Below are 25,282 nucleotides of genomic sequence, written 5' to 3' on the forward strand. Positions count from 1 at the left end.
ATGGACAGCCAGATGAAGTGATACATAAGGCAAGGACCTGAACAAAGGAGCTTCTGTCCCCACTGAAATTTGGGGCCAGCACGGTGGCACGTGCAAGTGTTCTGGCTTCCTGACCTGGAAGATCTCTGAACCCTGTCTTTTTTGAGGTCTCAGGGGGCTTCATCATGGAGGCATGATAGATTAACTCTTTGGCCACTGGGTGATTCAAACTTTAGCCTCTCTACCCTCCCAGAAAATCAAGGTGTGAGACAAAATTCCAACCCTTAGTTCGTGGTTGGTTCCCTTGGCAAGCAGACCCCAACCTTAGGTGTTTCCCAAAGTCACCTTGGGAATCTAACTCCAGCTGTGGTGAACTTACCATGTGCTGTGAATAACAAGACACTTGTTTCACCTCAGAAGCTCTGCAGTGTTTTCAGGAGCTGAGGACAAGAGACCAAATATCATAACACAAGGTGTATCCATGGCTCTTATAACTCAGGAAATTCCAAGGTTTTTTTGGGAGCTGTGAGCCAGGAACTGTGGATGAAGATCATATATATATGAAAAATATATTTTGGTCATCCAAATGAATGACCAAATATATGTATTTCTTATAAATCACAGTATTGTTCCTACATAGTCTCTAATCTATTCATCCATCCATCTCACCTATCTATCTGTCCATCATCCATCCATCTACCATCTGCACACCACCCATCCATCCAATCTATCCATCTATCCACTCATCCAACCACCCACTAATCTGTCCATCCATTTATCCATCCATGTACCACCTATCTACCCATCCATGCACCCATGCCCTCCATCCATCCATCCGTCCATCCATCCATCTCATCCAACCATTAGTCTAGTTATCTACTCTCCATCTATCCATTCATCTATCCATCCATTCATCTACCCATCCATCTATCCATCCATGCACCACCTGTGTACCCATCCAACCACCCATGCCTCCATCCATCCATCCATCTCATCTGTCCATTGGTCCATTCATCCATCTCTTCATCCATCCATCCATCCACCCATCTCATCTGTCCATTGGTCCATTCATCTATCTGTCCATCCATCTATCCATCCATCCATCCATCCATCCACCACCCACCATCCACTCATCCACCCATCCAGATATTCACTGATTACCTACTAAGTGAAAGGCATTTTTCTAGGCTGTTGGGATAGAGCAGTGAACAAAACACATCCCTACCTCCATGGGGTTTATAATCTCATGGTGTTGATGGGAGAGGCAGACAAGAAAGACAATAAATAAGTAAATCATACAGTATAATAAAAAGTAATGGATGTTAGGGAGAAAAAAAATCTGGGAAGGAAGATACAGAGTGTAGGATGGGGCAAGAAATCAATTTAAATAAGATCATCAGGGAAAACCTCTGAGAAGCTTTTATCTGAGCAAAGACATGAAAGTGGTGAGGGAACTAGCCAAGAAGATATCTGGGAGATATTCCAGACAGAGGGGCAGCAAAGGTGACAGGTGACAGGTTTAAGGAGCTGCAAAGAGGCTGTGTATTAGGAGCAGAGTAACAGCTTGGGGAGCTCGAAGGGAGGATAGAAGATGAGGTCAGAAAGGCAGCTGGAGGGGGCGCCTGGGTGGCTCAGTGGGTTAAGCCGCTGCCTTCGGCTCAGGTCATGATCCCAGGTCCTGGGTTCGAGCCCCACATAGGGCTTTCTGCTCAGCAGGGAGCCTGCTTCCTCCTCTCTCTCTGCCCGCCTCTATGCTTACTTGTGATTTCTCTCTGTCAAATAAATAAATAAAATCTTTAAAAAAAAAAAAAAAAAGAAAGGCAGCTGGAGGCCACAAGGTGCAGTGTCTTATAGTCTAGGAGTTTGGCTTTTACTGAGTGAGATGGGAACAGATTGGAAGGTTTCAAGCAGGTGAGTGGGGTGACATAAACTATCTTAGATTTTAACAGCATCGCCCTGGCTGTTGTGTGGGGAAGAGGCCACAGGGGCAAGTCTATCACAGGGATACCAGTTAACAAGTTATTGAAACAATCCTTGGGAGAGCGGATAATGGCTTGGAGCAGTGTGGTAGCCGAAGAGGTTGTGAGAAGTGTCGGATCCTAGATCCTATTCTGAAGGTAAAGCCCACAGCATTTGGTCATGGACTGGGTATACGGTGTGAAAGGAAAAGAAGAGCCCGGATGAGGCCAAGATTTTAGCCTGAACAACTGGTTATCACCTAAAATAAACAGGTTTTGTGGGAATGGGAGTGTGGGGCAAGATGAAGTTGCTCAGTCTAGACATGTTAAGTTCGCGATACCCAACAGACAAGCAAGTGGAGACGCTGGGTAGATGGTGAGATCTGTAAATCTAGATTCGGGATGTTGAGTCTCCACCAACAAATTGGTCAGAGATACAAATTTGGAAATAAACGATATTTAAAATCATGAGTGGATAGGGTTACCAAAGACTTGGGTATATGTACAAAGAGTAAATGTACAAGTTCAATTCCCTTTGCGCCCCTCCCCCCGCTTGAAGAGGATGGGGAGAAGTGGAGGAACCATCAGAGGAGACAGAGAAGGAGCAGCCGCCAAAGTCGGAGGGGACCCGGGAGTGGGGTGTCCAGGGAGCCAAGTGAAGAAAGCCTCAAGGACAATGGGCCCTGATCTGATTTAGCAGCATGGATGCCATGACTAGAGCAGTTATGGTGGAATGAATGGTAGAAGACAAAAGCTTGGCTGGAGAGGGTTTATGAGAAGGTTTATGAGAAGGAAGAAGGAAACTGGAGACAAAGTATAGACAAAGCTTTTGTGTTTTGTTGGAGAGTCTTCCAGAAAAATGGGGCAATCAGCAGTGGGGTAGGGAAACAGGGAGTGAGGTCAAGAAAGGAAATAACATTTTTTAAGATAGAAGAAATATTGGGGCACCTGGGTGGCACAGTTGGTTAAGAGTCTGACTCTTGGTTTTGGCTCAGGTCGTGGTCTCAAGGTCATGAGGTCCATGCTCAGCATGGAGTCCATTTAAAATTCTATCTCCTTCTCACCCTATCCCCTCTAAAAATAAATAAATAAATCTTTTAAAAAAAGTACTACTAACATGATTCTGTGATGGTGGGAATGACCCAATAATGAAGAAACGGCAATGCCAATGTCGAGTGTCCACCCCATGTTCTTTGAGGGCCTGGCACCCATGTTGGACTGATGCCCATGTTTCTAGACTTTTCATACCTGCCTGGACCTCTGGGTCAACTCCATCCTATTTCCTCCACACCTCTTGCAACGTGATCGTTAGAAATACAGGGCAATTCGGCGATGCGACTGGATACATGACATTCTATAGGTAAGTTCTCATTTTTCACACATATTTTAAGAGAGCACGGTCCTGGGACATCTTGCTGAGCAGAGAGCCCGATGCGGGACTCGATCCCAGGACCCTGAGATCATGACCCGAGTTGAAGGCAGAGGCTTAACCCACTGAGCCACCCAGGCGCCCGGTCCTGGGGCATCTTGCCTGCTATTCCCCATCAGCAATAAGGTTCATTTCAACCTTCCCAACCTGAGGAATCCTTGTGCACATCGAGAAACTCCTTGCTTCCTGTCCCTCTCCCCCTCAAAAAAGAAAAGAGGAAAGAGATACTGATGGTTTACGCTGCACTAGGATCTCTGCTAAATGCTTTACCAGTTATTGAATTGTAGCCCATAGTTATTGAATACTTAGCACTTTCTAGACACCGTGCTGAGTAGTCTACAAATATTGTCCTATTTCATCCTTGCAACAGACTACTACAATGGTACATGTGCCATCTTCCAATTTATAGCTGAGGATTCTAATGCACAGAGATGTGAAATTTTTCGAGGTCGACCAGTTAGCAGGTGGCAGCTCAGGGCTGGAACTCAGAGCCCTCTTGCTCATAACCACTGCCCTGCATTGCCTTGGTTAGGTGTCCCAATTAGGAAACCGGTGACTTTCTCAAGGTCACACCATCAAGGAGCAGTAGGGCTGGAATTTGTACATGTCTATGTTTGTAGGGTTGGGGCAGACATTTTAAGTTTGTCTATGTATGCCAATTCTGACATCACTCACATTTTAAACATTATGGGGAGATTTAGTATTTTTTACCCTTGCACACCTACACCAAGATTAGCAAGTACGTTCGATCTGTAGTTGGTGGGAGATTTTTCACAAGCCTTGATCTAAAGCCTTCGGGAGATAGCTGGAGCCTTGTGATCTGTCCAAGGCAAGAGTCAGCAGATTGCGGCCCACGGGCCCAATCTGGCCCACCACCTGGCTTTGTAAATAAAGTCTTATTGGAACACAGACACGTCCATTTGTACCTGTGTCAGGTTACTTTCCAGCTACAATGGCAGGACGTGAGAAGCTGTGAGAGACTACGTGGTCTGTGAAACCTAAAATACTGATTATCTGGCACTTTACAGAAAATTTGTTGACTCTTGGTCTACATGTTTCAAGAAGGGACATCGGGTGGCACAGTGGTTAAGCATATGCCTTTCGCTGGGGTCAGGATGCCAGAGTTCTGGGATCAAGCCCCGCATTGAGCTCCCTGCTCAGCGGGGAGCCTGCTTCTCCCTCTCCCTCTGCTGCTCCCTCTGCTTGTGCTTTGTATCTGTCTCTCTGTCAAATAAATAAAGGCAATCTTCAAAAAAATTTTAAAAAAAAGTTTCAAGAGAAGCAACTTTGGATTTTCTGGAATTCTGGCTTTCGAAAGGGGATCAACTCCTGTGAACCGGGAAGTCAATTTCAGATCCCAGAAGGAACAACGGTGTGATGGCAAAGCCGCGGCAATCTCAGGAGCATGTTTCACACCTGCCCCCTTTGGGCTGCAAGGTCAAGGACCAGCCTGGACCGTGGCTTTATTGTTAGCCTGCGGGGCTTTACTGTTAGGACCGCTGGGTCCGGAGCTGGGCAGCCTCCCCTCCTGCCAGCCCCAGCACACCGGCCTACCTGTTCGCCAGCCTCCTTCTCCGGCAGAGCGCACACAGCACAGAGCCGGGGATGGTGGGGGGAAAGGCAACACCGGGGGGCCCAGAGGCAAGACGAAGGGAGGCAGGCAGGCGCACAGAGCCACGGCCCTCGCACACCGTGGCTCACCGGCTGAGTTGGGCCGGCGACCCCCTTCTCTGCGTTTCTGGAAAAATTAATAGATGTTATTTGTTTAGAGGCAGTTTAGAGCCAAGCTGAGCAGAGGTCCAGGGTTCCCACCCGAGTCCTCTCCCAACCCACACAAGCAGACCATGTTTGGGACCACGGGCCAGGCAGCCCCGAGATGCCAACACCAGCCTTTCTAAGGGAGCTTTTCTGTTTTCCGCCTCTCAGGAGACCTCAGGAAGTCTCCCGCCCTCAAGGAGATGGCAGGACCCCAAATCATTTACTGGGTGGGATCCAGCCAGGTGCAGGCCGGTGTCGCCTTCCCCCTCTCCAGATCCAGAGGCCCGGCCTCTCCGTCCGGGGGGGACCAGCTGGGCCAGAAGCTCCGGGCATGCAGCCTGGGTCTGTAAGTAGGGCTCTGGCCTGCAGGTCTGCTTGGGAACCGCCAGGGTCTGGCCGAGAACCGGATCGGGGAGTTTTAGAAACGGATATGACATTTTCCTGACAAGCCCCTGGGTGGTGCGGGCTTTTGCTAGCACTTGGTCAAAGTGTTGGCATGTTTGCCCTCCTGAGGCTTCTTCACGGGGCTCTGTGGGTGCAGAGGCCTAGGACTGACTGAGGAGGAGAAGGAACTTTGCTCCAAGGGCAAGACGGAACACGTGGGTGGGCGTGCACGACCGGACCGACCCTGGGACCGAGCATTTGTCTAGGCCTGGTTTTCACCGGGAGAGAGTTCTGTGTCCGCACATGGAGTCAGGGCTTCAGCCTGGGGAGGCACTCCACGGGCTGCCTGGCCTATTGGGACATTCCACATGCGGGGGCAGTGACTTGACCAAGAGCACATGGCTGGCTGTGGCCAAGAGAAACGGAAGCCCGGGGAGTCCTCCTGGCACTTGAGTCCGCTCTTTAAACCAAAAGCCATGACCTTGGGGGCTGAGGGTCGCTCCCAGCCCCTGGGGTAGAGGTGCAGAAACAGGGCCCGAGGCTCGGAGTCAGCTTTTCGACCCTCGTCTTAAAGTCCCCTTGTGTTTTACGTAAAATCTTTGGGGAGTCAGCGTTTGGTCCCCAGAAGGAGAGCCTGTGCCTGCTGTACCTGGCGCATCCCTGGCTGTGTTCCAGACCCTGCCTTTTTGTGGCACCTGCAGTACAGCTCACGGGTGGGAGCAGGTGCCCAGCAAGGCGGGAGAGTTGTCTGGTTCCCTGCCCCCTGGCAGCTCGGTCTGGTGGGAGGAAAGACACAGGCACAACTCCCTCACAGAACACGCACCTTCTCCAGGTCTCGTCTCCAAATGGCACGGGTCCGGGGCTGCGGCGGCCTGACGTCTGCGTGGCTAATGGATGCTGCACCCCTGGGCTGAGCTCTGTGCAAAGAAAAGCTTCGCAGGGAGGTCTGTGGAGTGGAAACAGTGACGGGAGCGGGAGGGGGGCAGGCCAACAAAATCAGACCCGCGAAGAGCGCGCCGAGTGCTGAGGGCGAGCTGGTGCTCGCTGGGCAGGCCAGGCCGGATGCAGAGCTGGGAAGGCAAGGGATGCTGTGGGTTCTCTGGGAGCAAAGAGGGAGCGAGGTCAAGAAGTACCATTTGAGTTGAGCTTTGAAAGTCAAGAACAAGTTCATTTGGAAGGGGGAGAGGGGCCAGGGCAATGAGAGAGCGAGGCATGGCTTGTCTGGGGGCGGGGAGGGGGGGAGGCATACAGCACCCAGGAGCCGGGTGAGCAAGGGAGGCCTTGAGTGTTTGGATTTCAGACTCTGGAAAACGGGACTTTCTCAAGGATTTGGGGGCCACGGATGATACAGTCGCACTTATTTGAGAAGGAGAAATCAGGCCAAAGTGCAGACGACTCGCTGGGTAGAAGAGGAAGGTGCGAGAGGCTGGGGTGGGGCCACTGAGCATTCACCTCTAGCCCAGGCCCTGGGCCCGGCAGTGGGCGAGGCTGTCTGCCCCCTCCCCTCCCGGATCTTACCTGCTCAGAACGGAGCCCCGTGCAAGGAGTGAGAAGCAAGAAACAATCTGTCTTGAGATCATCTCAGAGCAGTTAAGTGCCCGGAGGGAGGGCAAATGGGGGGCTGGGCAGGGGAGGCTCCCTTATGGGTGGGGGGCAGGGTTTAATTGGAGCCCAGAAGGGTGAGAGGGGGCGCCAGGGTTCCAAAGCGGGGGGGGGGGGGGGGGGAGCAGCTGGGGCCCAGGGCCTGGGGCAGGAATGAGCTTGGCCAGGGGCAGAAGGCAGGCCAGGGCGGCTCCGCGGGGAGCGTGCAGGGGGCAGAGGGCGGAGCTGGATGCGGGCGCCCAGGGGGTTTGCGGGCGGAGGGGCGGGTGTCCCGGGCTCTGGAGTCGGTGCCGCTTGAGTCGCGCGCGCGCGCCCAGGACAGGGAGGACGGGCCAGGCGGCAGGGAAAACAGACCTCGAAGGGGCAAATGCCCGAGACCAAGGTGGGGGGACACTTTCCCTCCCTCCAGCGAGATTCGGCACTTATTTCTCTTTCCCCCTCTGGGTTTTCACCCGATCGATCGTCGCCAACCTTTGTTCTGTTTCCCGCCCGAGGGAACACAGGACCTGGGGGGGGGGGGGGGAAGCAGCGATCTCAAGCCTAGTGCACGTGAGCAGCTGGGGGGACAGCAGCGGGCGGGGCGGGGAGGGGGGAGCCCAGACTGCCGGTTGGGAGAGTCGGGGTGCGGGGCGGAGTCACTGGCCCACAGCCAAAACTGACGGCGAGTTTTCGGGAGAGGAGGAGCCGCCTGACCTCTGCGGGCTGGGAGGAGGAAGGGGACCCTACAGAAGGCGCGGGGACAGCCGGGGAGGTTGGGGGAGGGGGACGCCGGCTCCGGGATTTCTGAGGGAGTTCTGGCAGGAGAAGCACCAGAAACACTAGCGCTTGGGGGTCCAGGGAGCTGGACTGGCTGCGTGTGGCTCCTAGGTCCGCCACTTCCTACTCAGGGGACTCGGGGCCAAAGCGATGTCATCCCTCCACTGTGCAGCTTCCTCGGCTTAAATGGGGGAGAAAGATAGGGTCTGGGGTTTGACTTCTCCATGGGGAGCTAAGGCGGCCTGTTCCGGGTTTCCTGCGTCCTGGCAGAAACACTGGTGCTGGTGGCACAGGGGGCAGCGTGAGCATCCGTGTCCCCAAGTCGCCGTGGGCGTGGAGGGCGAGGTGACAGGAGGTGCCAGGGGACCCCTCTGTCTTAGCTTGCTCTTCGTCCCCAAGGGCCCCTCACTCCTCACGGTGACTCGCTGCACACGCAACCCGAGCGACGGGCTGGGAGAAGAGCAGTCGGGTCGCTGCGCCCGAGACCTGCTGGGCAAGAAGGGGAGGCCACGGAAGACCCTGGCAGGCGCGTGGCCAGGCAGACTGAGAAGATAGTGTGGACGGCCCTGGATCAGGCTCTGCGAGTGTGGCGGTCCGCTGGGTGACAACAGGCAGGGAGGTAGGGTGGAAACTGAGTCTCACTTCATGCAAAACATTGAAAAAGGGAACTTGACAGGTATCTGCAGTGTCGACATGTGCAGGGCACTGGGCACCCCGCGGTGAACAGCAGTTTGGAGACCCAGGTGCTCAGGCCAGGCTTGAGGGTGGGAGTCGGTACAGAAACGCGCCCCCATGCGGTGGTGTGGACGGAAACAGGCGGCCTTGGAGAACAGCCCCAGGAGGTGGGTGCGGCCAGTGGAGGATGGAACCAGGGAGATTGAAGGAGCGGAGGGGACCCTTGGCCGTGCAAATGGAAGGGTCGAGAACACCTGGCAGTGCTGAATGCGACCCAGTCAGGTAAGAGCCCGGCAGGGGCAACCATCCACCTGCTGTCACCGGAAGGGGCTGCTTCAGGCTTCTAGGGGGAGAAGCCAGAGCAAGTCATTGGAGTCAGCGGGCAGAAACTTATTCCAGAAGTTTGTCGTGTAGGAGAGGGCCTGGGATCTTGTGTTATTATTTTTAAAACGTGTTCAAGGTATAAGCACGTTTAAATGCTAATATCTTTCCTACTAACTCGTAGGCAGTAGAAGGTGGACCTTGCGGGAGGGCACGACAAAGCAAGGTCCCCAGAAGGACGTGGTGCAAGCGCAAGGTGGGGTCGGCTCAGGAGGTGAGGACGTTCTCTTGCGTCAAACAGGAGACAGGGGGAACGAAGGGGCGTGGACTCAGGTGGAGTCTGGAATTAGAAGCAAACGTGCTTCCAGGGGCCCCTGTGCAGCGATGGCTTCCAGCTTCTCCAGGACATGGAAAGCCGGGTGACCCGAGGGCCAAGCAAAGGGCACTGGAGACTTCTGGAGCTTCGGTGGGGAGGGCGGTCACTGGGGGGCAGGTGATAAGGCCTGGGTAGAAGGGCCAGGAGGACCCCACAGTTAGGAGCACTGAACCTGGGCGGCCAGGAGCCAGAAAGACACAGTGACAGGGGCAGTGAGGCAGGAAAGTCAAGTGGCCGGACGGGGAGGGAGGTGGCCCGGAGTCCAGGAGAGCACGAAGGCTGAGAGGGGGGCAGCAGCGGGAGCACCATCACCAGCTCCTGCCAAGCCTGGAGGAATCCACAGAGAGGCTCTCGGGCTGCGCCCGCCTTGGGCCTCATGTCCCCCACGGCTCTGCGCGACCCTGAGGGCTGTCCGTCCACGGTGCGCTGCGCTTTGCCTCCTCTTCCCACCAACTTTGAAAGTCAAATCCCAGGTGGAGGTTCTGAGCCTCAGGAAGAGGGACCCGGGGATCCCCCCCAAATCAACACACAGAGGCCAAAGAATGGTGTTTCTCTCTTTTATTTAAAAACAGTGCTTCATTACCGTTTGCAAAGGCAGAGGCGGCGCTCCTCCTCCTTCGCTTAGAGTTTATAAAAGCCAGCAACATGATCAATAATTTATACACATGGATAGTAATACAAAAAAATAAGGAATAAAAGCTAAAGATCTAACTACTCCGACCTTCACAATTCCAGCTACTTGATAATAATAGGAGTAACCCAATGAATACTGTATGGTCCGAAAGCTACTATACAATATGATTCTTAACGGGAAGGGGAGGGAGTTAGAGACTGTCACAAAGCCCCGGGGTGCTTCTCTGGGGTTTGCAGGGAAATAGGACCCTGGGCAAACAGCTCGGGTGTCCTAGGAAGTGACTCTGGGGGTGGGGGGTGGGGAGAGAAGGCGAGGTGGTTACACAAGCATCCCACGTGATGCCCCCACGCCCCAAAGGTACCTGTTTCGCCATGGCAGTGGGAGGGGGCCGGGGAAGCTGCATGTCGCATGTCGGGATGGTCCAGTCCCTGCCATGGGGAGTGGGGAGAAGAGGAGAGGTTCTGTGGCGTTTTTAGCCTTGCAGAGATTCGGACTGAAAAGCTCAGAGACGCAGGGAGGCCAGCCTGTCAGGGACAAGGCAACCCCACCAGCCCCGTCCGCACTTCGCAGCCCCGGCTGACGTGTTGTCAAGCCCCAGGTTTGCTCCAGCCATTCACAAAGCAGAATTATAACACAAGATAAAAAAACAATTCATATCCCTTAGGGTAAAAAAGAGGATCAATTCATCACTCGATATATAATACAGCCGAAATGAGCTGCTCAAACAAGCACACACACACGAAAATACTGTGAACAGAAAAACACGAGAAAATGGCTAAGCTGGGAGTCTGGACGGGGTATAGACGTTGCTTAAAGCACTTATCAGTCCCCAGAAAAACTAAACCAAAAGTCACTTTTTAAAAAAATTCAAAAACACATGTACCCCCTGGGGACCTGGCGTCGGTAACCGGGGCCAGGGGGTGGGGGGAGGAAAGAGGACGGACGGTCCCTCTTCGCCCCGCGTGTGACCGCGAGCCCGAGCGGACCGGGCCCCCCGAGGGCAGTCTCCTTAAAGGCAAGGCTCGCGTTTTGGCTGGCGAGCGGCCCTCTCGGTCCCCAGTCCCTGCCGACCAGCACTACCATGGCTGAGTTGATCTACCGTTTTCCTGAGTAAACTGCTCACTGGCTACAGTCCGGGTAACAGGGAGGAGAACAGCTCCTACAGCCAACTTGGGTAACTCGAGAGACTCCCCCGCGCCCTCGGTTCCTCACTCCTAGAGCATCTGATTCAGCAACTGGAGACCAGGCCGCAGCCTGGGCCGAAAGCCTCATCTGAAAGGCAGGTGCCCGGGCTCGACCGCGCTCACTACACCGGGGGGCGCCCACCCGGAGCGGGCCCTGCCCCACGCTCTAGCTCCTGGATGGCTATTGCCTGGGTGATCAGTAAAGCAAGTATGGAGGAAGTACATAGGAAAAGGGAAGGGGAGGGAAGAGGCTTCTGGACAGTAACATTACCAAAAAAAAAAAAGAAGAAAAAAAAAGAAAAGAAAAAAAATAGTATTTTACGTCACAGAACCAAGTCTCACTGGTGTGTACTACAGACGGCCGGACACTGTCAGGAGCGCGACAAAACAAACACACAGGTTTACGTCTGATGTTCACCTCGCCCACTATTCTTTCTTCCTACCTTAAAACAGTGCAAACAGGTAACGTATGCTTTTTAAAACACCACTGTCCCTTCCCCACCCCCGAAGTCCCTTTCTTCCTATCTTTGCGGTGGGGGTGGGGATCTGCAGTTCTGCAAATGTTACTGGGCTAGTTGCAAGCAGCAGAGGAGGCCAGACTGGGTGAGACGGGAGGGCGCGAGCCACTTCCCTCCCCGCTCCTGGCCAGGGCGCCTCCAGGGAAGGGGCGTTATGGAGCCCTTCTGGCAGACCCTCGGGGCGGCTTCAATCCCGAGTTTGGGACATCCCTCCCACCTGGAAGCTAAGTGACTGGTGATGGGGGTAGTGCTCATACGTGTCTGCGACATCGCTAGGAATAGGAACGGGAACCTAAAGTAAGAGCGGTTCAGCCCCTGAGGAGTTAGACTTTTGAGGAAAAGCGGCTACCACTGGTTTCTACTGAATAATCTCCACTAGATCCCCTTGAACTAAGAGGGGGGCCCCAGACCCCTTCTTTTTCAAGGAAAAATAACATTGGCTCAATCCCACCCATGGCTGTCGGAGGATGGTGGTGATGGGAAGTCTGGGAAAACCTGAGAGCCTTAAAAATGGTGAGTTGCAGTGGCTGAGCCGGGTTCGAGGGAGCTGAGCCACGAACACGGATTCGTGGCCGGAAAGGACCAAAGGTTAGCTCTCTGGGCCGAAAGAGGGTCAGGAGATAAAGGTTTTCACTAGCGGTCTCCTTACAGGAGGCCGGCTTCTAGGAGTGAGATGCTAAGTACGGAAGTCCACGCCGTGAGCTATAGTAAAGCTGTGGAAATCATTCACGTGCTGTGACTCAGCATCAGTGTTTTTTGGAATCATCAACCAGCATCCTCTAATGACCCACAGATGCCAAACTCTCTTCCGCCTCTGTTTCCTAGTCCAACGGGAGCCAGAGCCGGGAGCGGACAAGCACTGGTGCTTCGAGGAACCTGCCTCCGGTGAAGCTGGCCGTGCGGAGTCTCAGAGCTCAAAGGGAGACGGGGAGGCCGCTGTGCTCTCATCTGGGCGCTCACAAGAGCTCCTACTCTCGGTGCTGACGCTGAAGAGCAGAGGCCCTTGAGCGAAAGCGCAAGTCTGCTTTGCCTCCCTTAGAAAAAGGAGCTGGAGGAAGCCGTGTTACAACCATCCCTGGAAATGCAGCAGAACGCACAGAGCTTGCCTGCCGAGTCCTCAGCCAGAACCAGCTGAACTGAAATGCAGTGAAGGCAGCCCACGCTCGAGCTTCTGCCTCTTTTAAAAGTGGGAGCTGCCCTCTCTACCTTGCCCGCCATCCTTGTCTCTTTCTTGGAAAAAAGAAGAGAAAATCACTAAACTCATTCCCCTATTCTCCTCCCCTGCTACAGACACAACCATTTAAATTTTGGCCTTGTCTCCACTGCGCGGTGGCTTACCATTTCTGCGAATGGCCCCTATTTGAACATGACATGAAATTTCTCCTTCTTTAGTGAGTAAAAGCTCTCCCTCAAAACAAAAGCAAAAGAAAAGACAAAAAAATCTTCCCTGCCCCCATTCCCTAGAACAGCGAAAGCCCCACATCCCATATCCCTTCCTCTAACTAAAATATTTATATACATACAACAAAAATTGTCTTAACAGCAACGAACCAAACTTTGGCTTGGGGAGGGGAACCCATAAAAATGGCCAATGGCCCGGGGCAGTTTGATGTCCCCTAGTCCGTGCTTTCCTCCCCAGCATCAGTAAGATTGCATCGAGGCCTCTAGCTTCCTTGATGTCTCCCTCATTTCAGGGAAAGCCTCTCCCCCACTCATCGGCAGAGAGAGGGCTCCACAGGGGGAGAAGGCATGTACTTTACACAACAGGCCAGTCCCTCCCGGATAGATCACTCTGCTTACAAAGAATGCTTGATGCTGTCATAGGTCAGTCATTTTAATTCAGGGACATGAATCAGTTATCAGTCAAGAACATGTGTGGAGGCAGGAGTAAAAAAACAAAACAAAACAAAACAAAACAACAAAACAAATGGAAAACAAACCCATAACAAACCGGAAGCTCCATGTCTCTGAATTACTCCCTTTAGCAGCTGTCCCTTGGGTGAGAGGTCACCCTAGTACCAATGTGAATAGACCAGGGAGCCAAACAGACCGTGCTTTTCTGTTTTCTAATGCCTTCGTTTTGGAAATGCTGCAGGACCCTTGCCTTTATCGCTGACAGCTAGTAGCTAGAAGAGAAACGCCTTCTCCCCTACTTTGTCTATATGCATGAAGTCAAAGCCGGGGGGGCCACAGGAGTGACTCACCGCAGTGGCCACCACACGACTCTTTCTGGCAACATGAGATCTTTGCCAGGTCACACCCTCCTTCCACTAGGGGAGGGGAGGAACCCCGGGGGCTCTGGATTTTGTGTCCTGTAGTGTCCATGTATGCCAAGGGGTCAAGTGCTCGGTTGGGTGTCTTTGGAGGATAATGAGGAGCCAGGCGGAGAGGCCATGGGAGCTCAAGACCATGGACACAGAAGTGGCTCACAGAATGCTCTGGAAGATGGAAATTCCTATGGCTTTGGAGCTAGTTAGTACAAAGTACCTTTGCCTGCCCTTACATGCCCTGATCACCACAAACTTCCAGGGACAGCCGCCCCAGGACTCGGTGCTTCATCTTTTGCCAACACTTCGTATGCTTCATACCTTGTACTGACCTCCTGAGGCCAGAAAGCACAGGAATATCAGAGCCCTGCCAGACATCATCGGAGATCCCTTTTCTCTTCCTTACCCTCTTTACTGGCTCCCGACACTTTGTACTTCTAACCCTCCAGCCGAGAAATGTGGTCGCTATTTATTCTCCTGTCCCTCGGTCCTAAATTCCTGACTCTTGAGGACTCGGGAGCAGGGAGTTCATAGAAGGACAGATGAGCTAAGCTGTGGTTCAGAGAAAGGGGAAGAAACCCAGCAGGAGTGCTAGGATCTCAGGAAAAAAGAGAATCGTCTTTTTCACACTCCAGAGTTCATTCTGAGATCAGTTTCCTAATGAGGTGTTTATTAGCCACAGTCTGAGAGCATGTTTGGAAATATTAATACTATAATTCCAAAGACGATGCCAACCGTCTCAGGCTGCGCAGGTAAGATGATTGTAAAAAGGATGGAGAAGACAGGGGGGAAGAGGAGAGGAAAGTGTCTTTTTAATCCTCTTGCTTTGCAAGCACAAATTCCTGTCGTCTATCAGCATGTGGATTCCAGCCACAGCCCATCAGAACCGCCTGCCGAAGACCAGAAACTCAGAAGACTAGAAGAACATCCTGTTGCGGAAAGATCTCCTCCACGTGTGCTCGCCCCCCAGCCACTCGGCACCGCATACACTTTGGTAGCTCTGTCTGCTGATTTCTGATCACATGCGTGCATCAGCTCCTAGGGTCTCCCCTTCCTCATTAACTGCCTCTTCCGTGATTGACAGAATAAGCTAAGCACGGACATACAGACATGGAAATGCATTATTTTTTTTTTTTTTTTACCACAGTTAAAAAAAAAAAGAAAATAAAAAGAAAAAAAATGCACAATCTTTGGAACAAAAGAATTAAAGGCAGAAATGTAAAGGAAAAATACATATTCAAAGAACATAGTGAGGTATAAAAAAGTATTCTCTCTTTTTTTGTGTTTTTTTGTTTGTTTGTTTTCCTCTTCATCTTGCTATAGAGTTCCTCTACTAGTAAATATTGCAATAGCCAGGCCTCATGAACTGGGGGGCTGTCCCATTTGCAGGGTCTCACGTCACTTCAGTAGGGGGCAAATCGGCTGTAGCCACCTCGGTATAAACTCGCCTGCAGTGATTAAAGACATAAAAATAATTAAAGGTTGATGAGAGAAGCACGGAAAATGAAGGAAAATGTCCTTTAAAGGGAATTGGAAGCAACTGGTAAGATGCTACCTAGGGCAGCGGAGTCAGGAAACCGACTTCTGCCTCTAAGATGCTCAAGCCGGAGCCCAGAACGCTTACCGAGGACCTGACAGTCTCAAGAGAGTACGGCAATGCTTTGTTCCATTATTTACAGCCATCGGCACAGAAGGGAAACTCAATATAGTTTAAAACCAGCTCTGTAAATAATGTGATGCTTAAAAGCACGAGAGTGTTTGTTTACCTCGATCACATCACGATCGTGACCTGAAGCAGCTAGCTGATTTCACCTTCGTCCATGTCACCTGTCCGTGGAGAAGAGGCTCCTCTGACCACCAGTGGTCACGTCCCATATCTGAGACGGGGCTGGATTTAAACCGGAGTCAACCTTCCGACTCATTCTAGCTCCTCTGTAATCCAGAATATATGCCAACTAGGCTGCCCGTGGACATACCTGAATTTATTTCTATCTGTCTCTCTGGAGCTTTAACTGGGCTTTGTTCCTTTATCAGGATTGGACTTGTTATCTTTTAGCACATAAAATCTCAGGAACTTCCATCACCAGCTTTATTCTGTCCATCTCTACCTCAATTCCACACCTCCATTCCCTTAGGGCCCTGTTACTTCCTCCTACAAATCTTCCTATCAGGAGAAACTGAGTGTGAGAAATGACGGGTTCTCTCATATTCCTCCAAGTCTTAAATTTCACTTCTCACTCTGCCTCCCCGTCACACACCTCCGTCTGTGTTCCCAGGCTGCTGCCCGGCCGAGAACATTAGGGGTGCTGCTGTGGAACCACAGACTGCGCAGGATGCAGCCTGGAGGTCTCCAGAAATACGGCCGTGAGGATTCCAGTTCGACTGGAGGGGACTGGGGGTGGCAGTGGGGAGTTATTCTAGATGAGCTCTATGGACCTTTCCTACCCTTCCAGGAAAAGATCCTATTTTGCCACAAATGTTACTGATAAAAAAATGTAAAGCATTCACTGGGTGATTTCTAGCACCAGCTGCCAGAAGGCTCAGGAATGGCAGGGACAGCCTCTGGTATCAGCATCAGCAACTAATGTCCGTGTTTGGAAAAGCTTAGTGTGAAAGCCGGAAAGTCTCGTACCCCTACATCTTCCCTAATACCTATCAATGAAATAGCCACAGGCATGCACCTGACAGCAGAGCCAGTAGAAAACGTCAACCTGCTCCTTTCTTTCTCTCCCAAATGATGCGGGGACTCAGGGAAGACTGTCACCACTCCTTCCTCTCTGCCCTTAACCAGGCCAAGCGGCTCACACTACAACACACAGAGAAAGAAGGCGATGTGAACCTTCCAGACAGTCCTCTGTGGCTTCAGGACTTTGGCAACAGAAGAAGGGCTGAATTTATCACCACTTTCGATCTTTTGGAATCTGCAGGTACAAGTTAAAAGGAGTCAAACGGTTAAGAAACAAAGGGCACGCGTGATACTCACCACAGCGCCAACTCCATAGCTAGCGGCAGGGGCCAGGGCATGGTAGGGGTCGGCCGTATACACCCTGCCGTAACTGGAAAGAAGAAACGCAATCAGAGAGACCGAGCCCCGGCGGCGCTCCGCAAGCATGAGAGGGTTTACCGTGCTAGACACTCGTGGGGAACTCGGGGCCTGGAATGTTACTGGGGAACTTTCTCCTTCTCCTCCCAAATGCGCTAACTGGGAAGAATTCTCAAGGACCTCTATAAACCCGGGAAAGGAAGGGATTGGGGGTGAGGAAGAGGGGGGCGGGGTCACGGCCAGAAAAGGGACAAGGAGAATACGCAGGAGCACTGGAGTGGCCTCTGGCCCACGGAAACCCCGTGTGGGGGGCCCATGCGGGCAGCCATGCGGGCAGTGGGGACAGGAGGGCGCGGGCGGCACGTACCCATCGCTGTAGGCGGCGGCAGCGGCGGCGGCAGCTGTGGCCGCGGTCGCAGTGGCGGGCTGGGCGTATCTGTAGGCTGCGTATCCGCCCTACAGGAGAGAAGAGAACTGACTTTACAGATACCTCTCCCCCCCACCCCGGGGCCAGACGAACACACACCCGCCCACACGCAGACATACGCGCACAGTGACACGGGGACAGACACGAACACCGACACACACGTGGGAGGAGAATGTTTCAAACTGCCTCGGTCTGCATGTCATCGTTCCTCTGGCACAGAACGGAGCTCCGCCCGGCGCAGGGATGCGCTTTCCGGTCCGGGACAGTAGCAGAAGTAAACTCTCCCCGTAGGACCCGGTCTCAGATTTAAGAAATGAAGGCAGGATTCCAGATCCATCTTTCTTCACAGTCTTGGCTGGGGCTTTCAACAGGGCAAATATCTGCAGGGAGCTGGGGACTCTACCGGACGGGGAATGTAAATTACAGAACTAGGACACACTAAATCTGCATGTGTTAACTTGAGGCTCTCCCGCGGCTTTACTGCCCAGACTACGGAGATCACGGTCGGTCGTGGAAAGGTCCTCTACAGGGCTGGGCTCCTCAGGCCTCGCACGTTTGCCGAGAGGCTAAGATAACCAGGTAACACGGAGAAGGCAAACCCAGTGTAGTTCGGGGCGGGCAAACTTCGATCTGGGGGCCGACGCAGCTTGCCACCTGCTTCTGGACGCACGTGTGAAGAGACCGTTCGGGCTCCAAAGCTGAAAATATTCACCACTTGGCCCTTCAGAGACAAAGCCTGCCAGCTCCGATCTACACTTCAGACTCAGACAATGACATTACAAACGGCCGAGGACCCTACAGTGGGACTCTCCTAGGGGAGGAAGCCCTCCTTCCATGCCCTGGGCATTTAACTGCATTTATTCTCCTCTCCCAAAAGATTCGGAGACTCTGATGCTCCTGTCTCATAGCGGGCTCTGGAGCTGTTCTGCCAACGGGCCCAATCTCCTCTCAGTCCTGAAGACTTTCAGATCCCACGTCCTGTTTCTTCCCCTCAGTTTAGGGGAACCAAACACCCCAAAGGTGTCCTCCCATTCAGTATTTCGAAGATAATCACAACAGTAAGTGCCACACGAGACAGGCTATTTTGGCAAGCCCTATGGTTTCCTCTTCTTTGCCCTTCTAGAATTTATCTATTTCACCTAAACCCAATTCAGGGGTGAATTTTTATTACTCTCTTCTCGCTATCAGATGTAACAGTGTTCAGCTGGTGCACTCAGACTACAGCCTTTCACTCACGCTCTCTCAAGTGGACGCACCGCCTCACGGGGGAACAGGGCCTCCCGCTCTCTAGACGGACGCCGCGTGACGCCAGCCCACGGAGAGGCAGATGTGCACTGAGTGGCCCTCACTGAACATCAGGAGTCATGCACGACTCCTCTTTCTTCTCCAAGTGAATCACTCAGAAAAGTAAACGTTTCTTTCTCAATTACATATTCGTCCACAGGTACCCATATAATAAATCAGAAGATTCTAATTAATATAACTGAACACAGACAATGAAACGGTAGCCTTCTACCATGGCAGGAAGCACCCTCGGGGCTGTGTGGTCAACACGTTCGCTTTGACATCCAGCCAGGTGTACGGGAACGGGCAGGCCAGGCTAGTTTGGGCAAAGCTACACACCCCAGGCTGTGTCATATCCCCTGCTGTATCCGTGTCTGTAAGTAGATCGACCTACACATATACACGGTGTACGTGAACTAAAGGGTCTCTAGCTTATTCCTTGTTTAAACTTCTAAAGAGGACATAAAGCAGAAAAACATCTGTTAAAGCAATAGGCTAATCTTTATAGTTGAAATTTTGAGCTTTAAATGAACCTTTAAAGGCTCAATTCTTCATTATAACTACAGATGATTCCTTTAAGTTTAGGACTGAAGTCTGCTGGTGTGAAGTTTACAGCTGGGCTGATTTTCATAAAATTGCCTGTAAACAAGGGTAATGTGGCGAGTGAGCAGTATGTGGTTTGTCTCCTTAGCGTTCCTCCAAGCACCAAAATGATCTTTAAAAATTTAAAAAGGCAAGGTAATAAAAGCAGTTAAAGCCCAATTTATGTTTACCTGAGCAAAACATTTTTAAAAACTGAAGTTCTATGCCATAGGGCAGAGTCTACATTCTCATTAAGGGATTCTGAGGTTCAAAAGTACTGACCTCTCAGAAAGTCTCAGTAAAGTCGGAGATACTGGCGAGTCTATCTAACCATAGCTCTGAGCGGTAGAGCACTAATTCTGGAAAAAGAGGTTCTGAATGAGGTGACTGAGAGAACCACTTCCCCTCTCCTTCCTTGGCCTGTAAGAAGCCATCGGAACTGCAATGGTTTGGGGGTAATGTTATTGTTAACCAAAACAATTCAAAATGGATCAGACCATGGGAAAGAGGCTTCTTCCACACCAGGAGGAGATGGGGAGCGTCTATCTGCCACAGTCTCCTTCTGCTATAAATGAACTCAGACTTTGGAGTTTGAATGTGATGAGGTTCTTTGCTATTTAAATTCAGGAAAATGGAACAGGGATACAAATAATCTTATTGCCAACAAAAGGCCTGAGAAGCATATCAGCATTAAGAAAAACTACACTAATTTTTCTTTTTAAAGCTGGTATTTCAATGACTACTTTCCTAATTACTTTACAATGGTGCTACAAGGAGGCCCTTTAAAGGAGAGGGGCAGATAATAGTCTAATACACTAATTTGGTCATTCATCGGTGACTGTCCCCAAATTAGAAAAGTTAAACTGTATAACATGGATTTATTTCTCTCAGATACAGTCTCACCAGAGCATCTCTGCTGCTGCTTTAAACAAAAGATACCAAAAACGGTGAGACAAAGAAAATTCAGATGTATGTATTTCGATTCCCAGGCCGAGAAATGTTTTTTTTTTTCCCCCCAAATTTTACCTCCGCTAGCAAGTCTGAAATCTTTTACAGAACATGAGAACAAAGTGCAGTTTGAAACACCAAGGTTTTCATTACTGTTTCTTAAGTTTTTCCAAAAGAACAAGGGAGGGGAAGGGAGTAGGGGAGACAGGGTTCAGGCGTGGGGGGGGGTATGGCGCCACATTTATTAATCACATTAAAAACTAAGCATGCCAACATCTGGAGCTAAAACAACCAGCAAAATCACCACGTTCAGACTCGTATCGGCTAACTCTATCTATCCCAGCATTCTCTTGGGACAGCGGTTTGCCCTAGGTTCTACCACAAGCTCGGTGAAGTACACAGCCTCAATTACTAGAGCGTGCAGCCACAACCACCTGCCATTACGGAAACAGTCAGTCACCACTTGAGTTAACATTCCAGACCCTAACGACTGGCCCTCCCCAGCCCAAAGAAATAGTCAAGGTCGCCCGCCCTCGCCCTGGCCCACACCACAATGTTAATAATTATAACAAGCAGTAACCCATCTGTTATATCAGAGAAGGGAACAGAGACTCCACTGAGAGATTTAGAGTGAGATGTTAACATGTCTTCAGCTGACTGCACAAACAAACAAACAAAAAAAAAAAAGAGGAGAAATAATTCATTTGGAGATATGAAGTCATGAAATAGCTGATGTGTATTGCTTTTAACCATGCACTGATGCAAAACTGAAGCAACCATTAAGAATAAAAATTAAAAAGGACATATGTATTTACACACAATCAGACCTGTTGGATCTGAAGCAGTTTGCAGACTCTATCTGTGTGTGATTTGAAATAAAACAAAAAATGGGGATTAGCATGGCCACGGCACACCCTAATGTAGGAGGGCACACACGGACCGCTTTTTGGAACCCTGAGGGCTGGATCCACTTAGCATGGCTGAGCCTGGTCCAAACACACATGTGCCCCTTTACAGGATTGCTTTCTTATTCCTTTTGTGAATGCCTCTGGAGTGTTCCCAAAAGGGGCAGCCAGATACTCCATCACTCCCCTACGCACCCTTCCTGACCCCGTGAGCTTGGGTGCCGGCCCTCGGGCACCAGCCATCCATTCTGACCCAGGGTTCTTCCGACATAGTTCCTGGGCTTAAGCAGTCTGTCTTTCCACATATCCGTGACACATCCCTAACTTCCGCTTCCAGCTCTTTCTGGGGAAAGCGTGGTTACCTTTAAGATCCTTATGTTGTTCAAGTATCAGCTCTCCAGGATCCATCAACACCTGCTAGGGATTCTCTCCTCTACTCTGAACTGGTTTTATCATTTAATTAACTTCATAGTGTTGCCACACTGACCACAGGACTTTTCTAAAACAGTTCTGTTCTAACCAGAAGAAAACGGAAGGGCTCTACCTATCTACCTCTCCCATACCTGACCTTCATCTGTCCATTAGTGTGATCTCACACGGGTAGACATTCCCCTTGTCTTGAGTTCAACCTAGCCATTAATTTTATTATATTTTTGTTTCATATTTACATTAAAACAGGACTTTGGTGAGCATGTGATGTCAAGACACCTTCTTTCTACCTGGAAGACAGTGACATTATGTAACACTGAGGAGAAGAGTATTTCAAGACCAGCAGACAACACGAAAGCTTGTTCTCTGCATGTGGTGTACAGATTTATAGAATGAGGGGCGTGGGGGTGGGTGGGTGCAGAGAAAGGCAGGTGTGGTGCTTAGAGTCACTACGGGGAGCAGAGATCTAGCCCAAGGAGCTTGGGTCGAGTTGGGTCTCTGGGCATCACTTTATCTGTCCCTGCCTGATGCTGATCCCTTCCTTCTCTCGCCTCCTCCCTACTCCAGCTGAGGGCCACTGCTGTAGACGGACCCTGCAGAAGGGGCTCTTAGGACACTGTTCTTCTGTGGCAATATGGCACCCAGATTAAATGTGAGTTAACACAGACGTGAATACCAACACCTGTAATAATGAGAATATTGTTACTGTTTTTGACAGTGACCTATCTACTTTGAAAAGTAGATATGAGAAGGTCTTAAAGTATTGAAATTTTATTTTATTATTATTTAAAATTGGGGTGAAGGGAAGAAATGGTCATGATCAACTTCTTATCTTCCACTTAAGACTTCCATGGTAGATGAGAGATGATCTTTCATGAATCAAACCTCTCAAAAACCCTAGTATCTCACATCTCCCCAAATTAGTTCATCTCCCAAATCTTGCTGGGTAGGCACAAAAAGGAACTGGACAAACTGGGACAGGCTGTCTGTGGCTCTCCTTCCCTAGCCATCTAGCTGTCGGCAAACCTAACGGTGCACTATTATCCAAATGAACCCACTGACCTTGTTCTAAGGAGAAAGGCAAGGAGGGCAAGGGGAATACAAGTTTCAAGTTTTACAGTCCCAGTGGGTCTAGATTTTTAGGCAACTTCAAACTTAGGGAACAGCACGGTCCAATCACTACTGTGGTCTCAGTGTGGGGCCCAACTGGGGGATTCAGGACTCCTGCCCTGCATAGACTCGACTTCCTCCCTTTCCTCATTTCTTTCACGGTGGCGGGGAAGACGCCCCCACCTGCTAAGATCTGCAAGTAGAAAAGCTCAGTTTGAACACCGTGGATAAATGCGATTGACAAACTGAAAGAGGCGGCAGTGATGGGACAGTGCACGGCACCCGCCTGGTGCGGGCGGCGGCAATGGGACAGCAGCACTTAATTTCAGGGGAGGCGCCGTCGCGCACGGGTCTTGACTGTGCGCGGCTGGGGTGGCAGGGCCTAGATCACACGCTCACAAGTCTCGGTTGTCCAAAAAAGCCTCTGTTCCCATCTCTAACGTGGAGCTGGAATGGTTAGTATAGTTCAATCTGTTCACTGCAATCCACAATCTGATTGATCGGCAGGTCACACTGGCGCTCCTACCTGAGGTATTTTAGCGCTAATGATTGGTTCCTGTAAGACTATTCTATAACAGAACACAGGAAGAGCAGTTCAAAAAACACAGCTGTGGAAGGAAAACAATCATACAAAAAGCCCGCTAAGGGGCCCACCAGCCTTTTCTTTCCTTTGGATGCAAGCATGCTTTTCACAGGGTAAGAATTAGGAGCAGGTTGTTATCCCTCTAAAAAGTGAATTAGGGTGGACCCTGCCCTTTCGACTGGTCAAGAAAAAAAGAGGGGCGGGGAGGACTCACGATCTCTCTGCTACAGTCAAGCCTTCTCCCTGGGGTCTCTTTACAAACTGTGGGCACAACTGCCAGATCAGTCCTCCGGAGAGGAAAGTGCCACGGGAGAAACAGGAAGGAAGCAAATGGCCAGCAGGGGTTACGGACTAACAACAGAACAGGGAAAGAGAGTTAAAAAAAAATTAAAAACCAAAAAAACCAAAAACCAACAACTCCACAATTAACAGCCTAAATTAGTATAATGTTAAGACAAAACGGGCAGCTTCAACTCTTTTCCCCCATGATGATCCTTCAAGCTCTGGGTCGGTGCACTCCGGGGAGAGGAAAAACCCTTCACTCGTCCTATCGCTCATCTGTTATTTCTGAGGAAACAAGGACTCCGTGTATATGGACAGATCTCCACAGGTGGGAAAATGAGAAGCAGAACAGACTCAAGGAAACACAGTATGGGGTGTGTGTGTGTGTGTGTGTGTGTGTGTGTAAAAGAAGCATCCCTCACTCCCTCACAGCTGGAAGTGGGAATACCAAGTTCCCAGAGCCGCAGTCTCGTCTTCCCTGCGTGGGGTCAGATCTGACTGTGACACTGGGGACCAACTTTTCCCTCCAAGTGACTGCGTTAAGATAGGAACTAAGAAACGACAACATTATGATTCTTTTTGTTAAGAAAGCACCACTGGTCAAACTAGTATTTCAGCAAGGTCACTAAATTATCTCTGTTTAGCTTCATAAGGTGATCTGGTCAGATTTAAAAAAATTTTTTTTTTCAAGAGTATTTTCTCAGTAAGCACAGAAAAATCATCTCTCTCTTAATAAAATCATATATTGTGAACTAAGGAAATGAGAGAACTATAAGCAAATATTTGGTTGGTTCACTTAAGGTGGAAGTAGGCAAATCTAAATAAGGTAGCAGTAAGCCATACTTTTAAAAAAAATCCCCAAACAAAAAAAAACATTAGAGAGAGAGAGAGAAAAAAAAAACAACAAAACGCCTTTGACTTAAGAAATAATTCCAGTGGAAAAGCATGCTCTAATAGATCAGATTTCAGGAAAACAATTTAAATAACATAAAGACGAGTTTCATGAGAATATGGGTACTAATGTATATGGGAGAATGTACATGCTAAGATCATATGCAAATACATAGATCTAGAAGTGTCATTTGGTATAAAAGGAGGAGTACTTCCCCAACCCTCAAGTTTTACTGTGAGCCCAGGGGGGGGAAAAAAAAAAGGTATCTTTCATTACTTCTTGAAAACCATCTGAGGAAAGATGTGGATTTTAATTAAAGCACTGAGAGAAGTAATAAAATATGGATTGAGTTTTGTGCTTGGCTATAAAATAATTGATGTAATCTGGGAAAGTCATAATCTCTAAGAAATGTGTATAACGAAGAGAGAGGGTTGGACCAATTCACGGCTAAGACTCCTTCAAGCATTTGTTAAACTAAGGCAAACTTTGAAGGTCTGCTCCAAAGAGGACACGTGTGTCCAGTCACCTACAGTGACCCAGAGGGCTGCTTAATCCTATCTGTACTTCCTGCAACACAAAGAACCTCTAAGTATATTCTGAAAGTGCATTAAAGTTTTCTGATTACATAGAATCTCTGGCAGAAATCTGTGGGAACAGCTCACTGCGGAGGTATATGCATGCCCTTACTGATTTGGGGAGCTGAAGGCAGAGAAAGCATTTCTGGACAATTCTAACCCACGCCCAAGGAATAATTTCACGCTGACAAGTTTTTCTTAAGAAAGTGTTCATGACTTGGGTGGTTAGACTAAGCTTGCATTCAGAAACAGATCATCTGGAGAGGTCTTAATGAAAGATTTCAAAGCTCGCAAACTTTTGGATTCTTTGTCAGTCAGATTACTTTGTCCACATTTGAAATAATTTGTGACAAACCAATCGTGATATAACAAGACAGTTTC

At 50.2% G+C, this 25,282-nt stretch overlaps 1 protein-coding gene across 19 annotated transcripts in view; it reads right to left on the reverse strand.

The window, feature by feature from the left end:
• Positions 1-9,781: 9,781 nt before the first annotated feature.
• The window catches only part of RBFOX2 (RNA binding fox-1 homolog 2), a 272,690-nt gene continuing 257,189 nt past the window's right edge, over positions 9,782-25,282 (reverse strand). For 10 of the 19 annotated variants that reach the window (XM_047742398.1, XM_047742397.1, XM_047742396.1 and 7 more), the window contains 4 exons: positions 17,473-17,691; positions 17,252-17,340; positions 16,825-16,897; positions 9,782-15,289 (listed from right to left, as the gene is read on the reverse strand). In XM_047742398.1, the coding sequence (XP_047598354.1) occupies positions 15,245-15,289; positions 16,825-16,897; positions 17,252-17,340; positions 17,473-17,691 (426 nt within the window). In that variant the 3' untranslated portion in view covers positions 9,782-15,244. Of the gene's footprint in view, positions 15,290-16,824; positions 16,898-17,251; positions 17,341-17,472; positions 17,692-23,095; positions 23,139-25,282 lie in introns of those variants that run through there. The other 9 variants (XM_047742408.1, XM_047742407.1, XM_047742404.1 and 6 more) reach the window with 3 other exon arrangements.

Source organism: Lutra lutra, chromosome 8 (genome assembly GCF_902655055.1).
Source record: "Lutra lutra chromosome 8, mLutLut1.2, whole genome shotgun sequence".
NCBI lineage: Eukaryota > Metazoa > Chordata > Mammalia > Carnivora > Mustelidae > Lutra > Lutra lutra.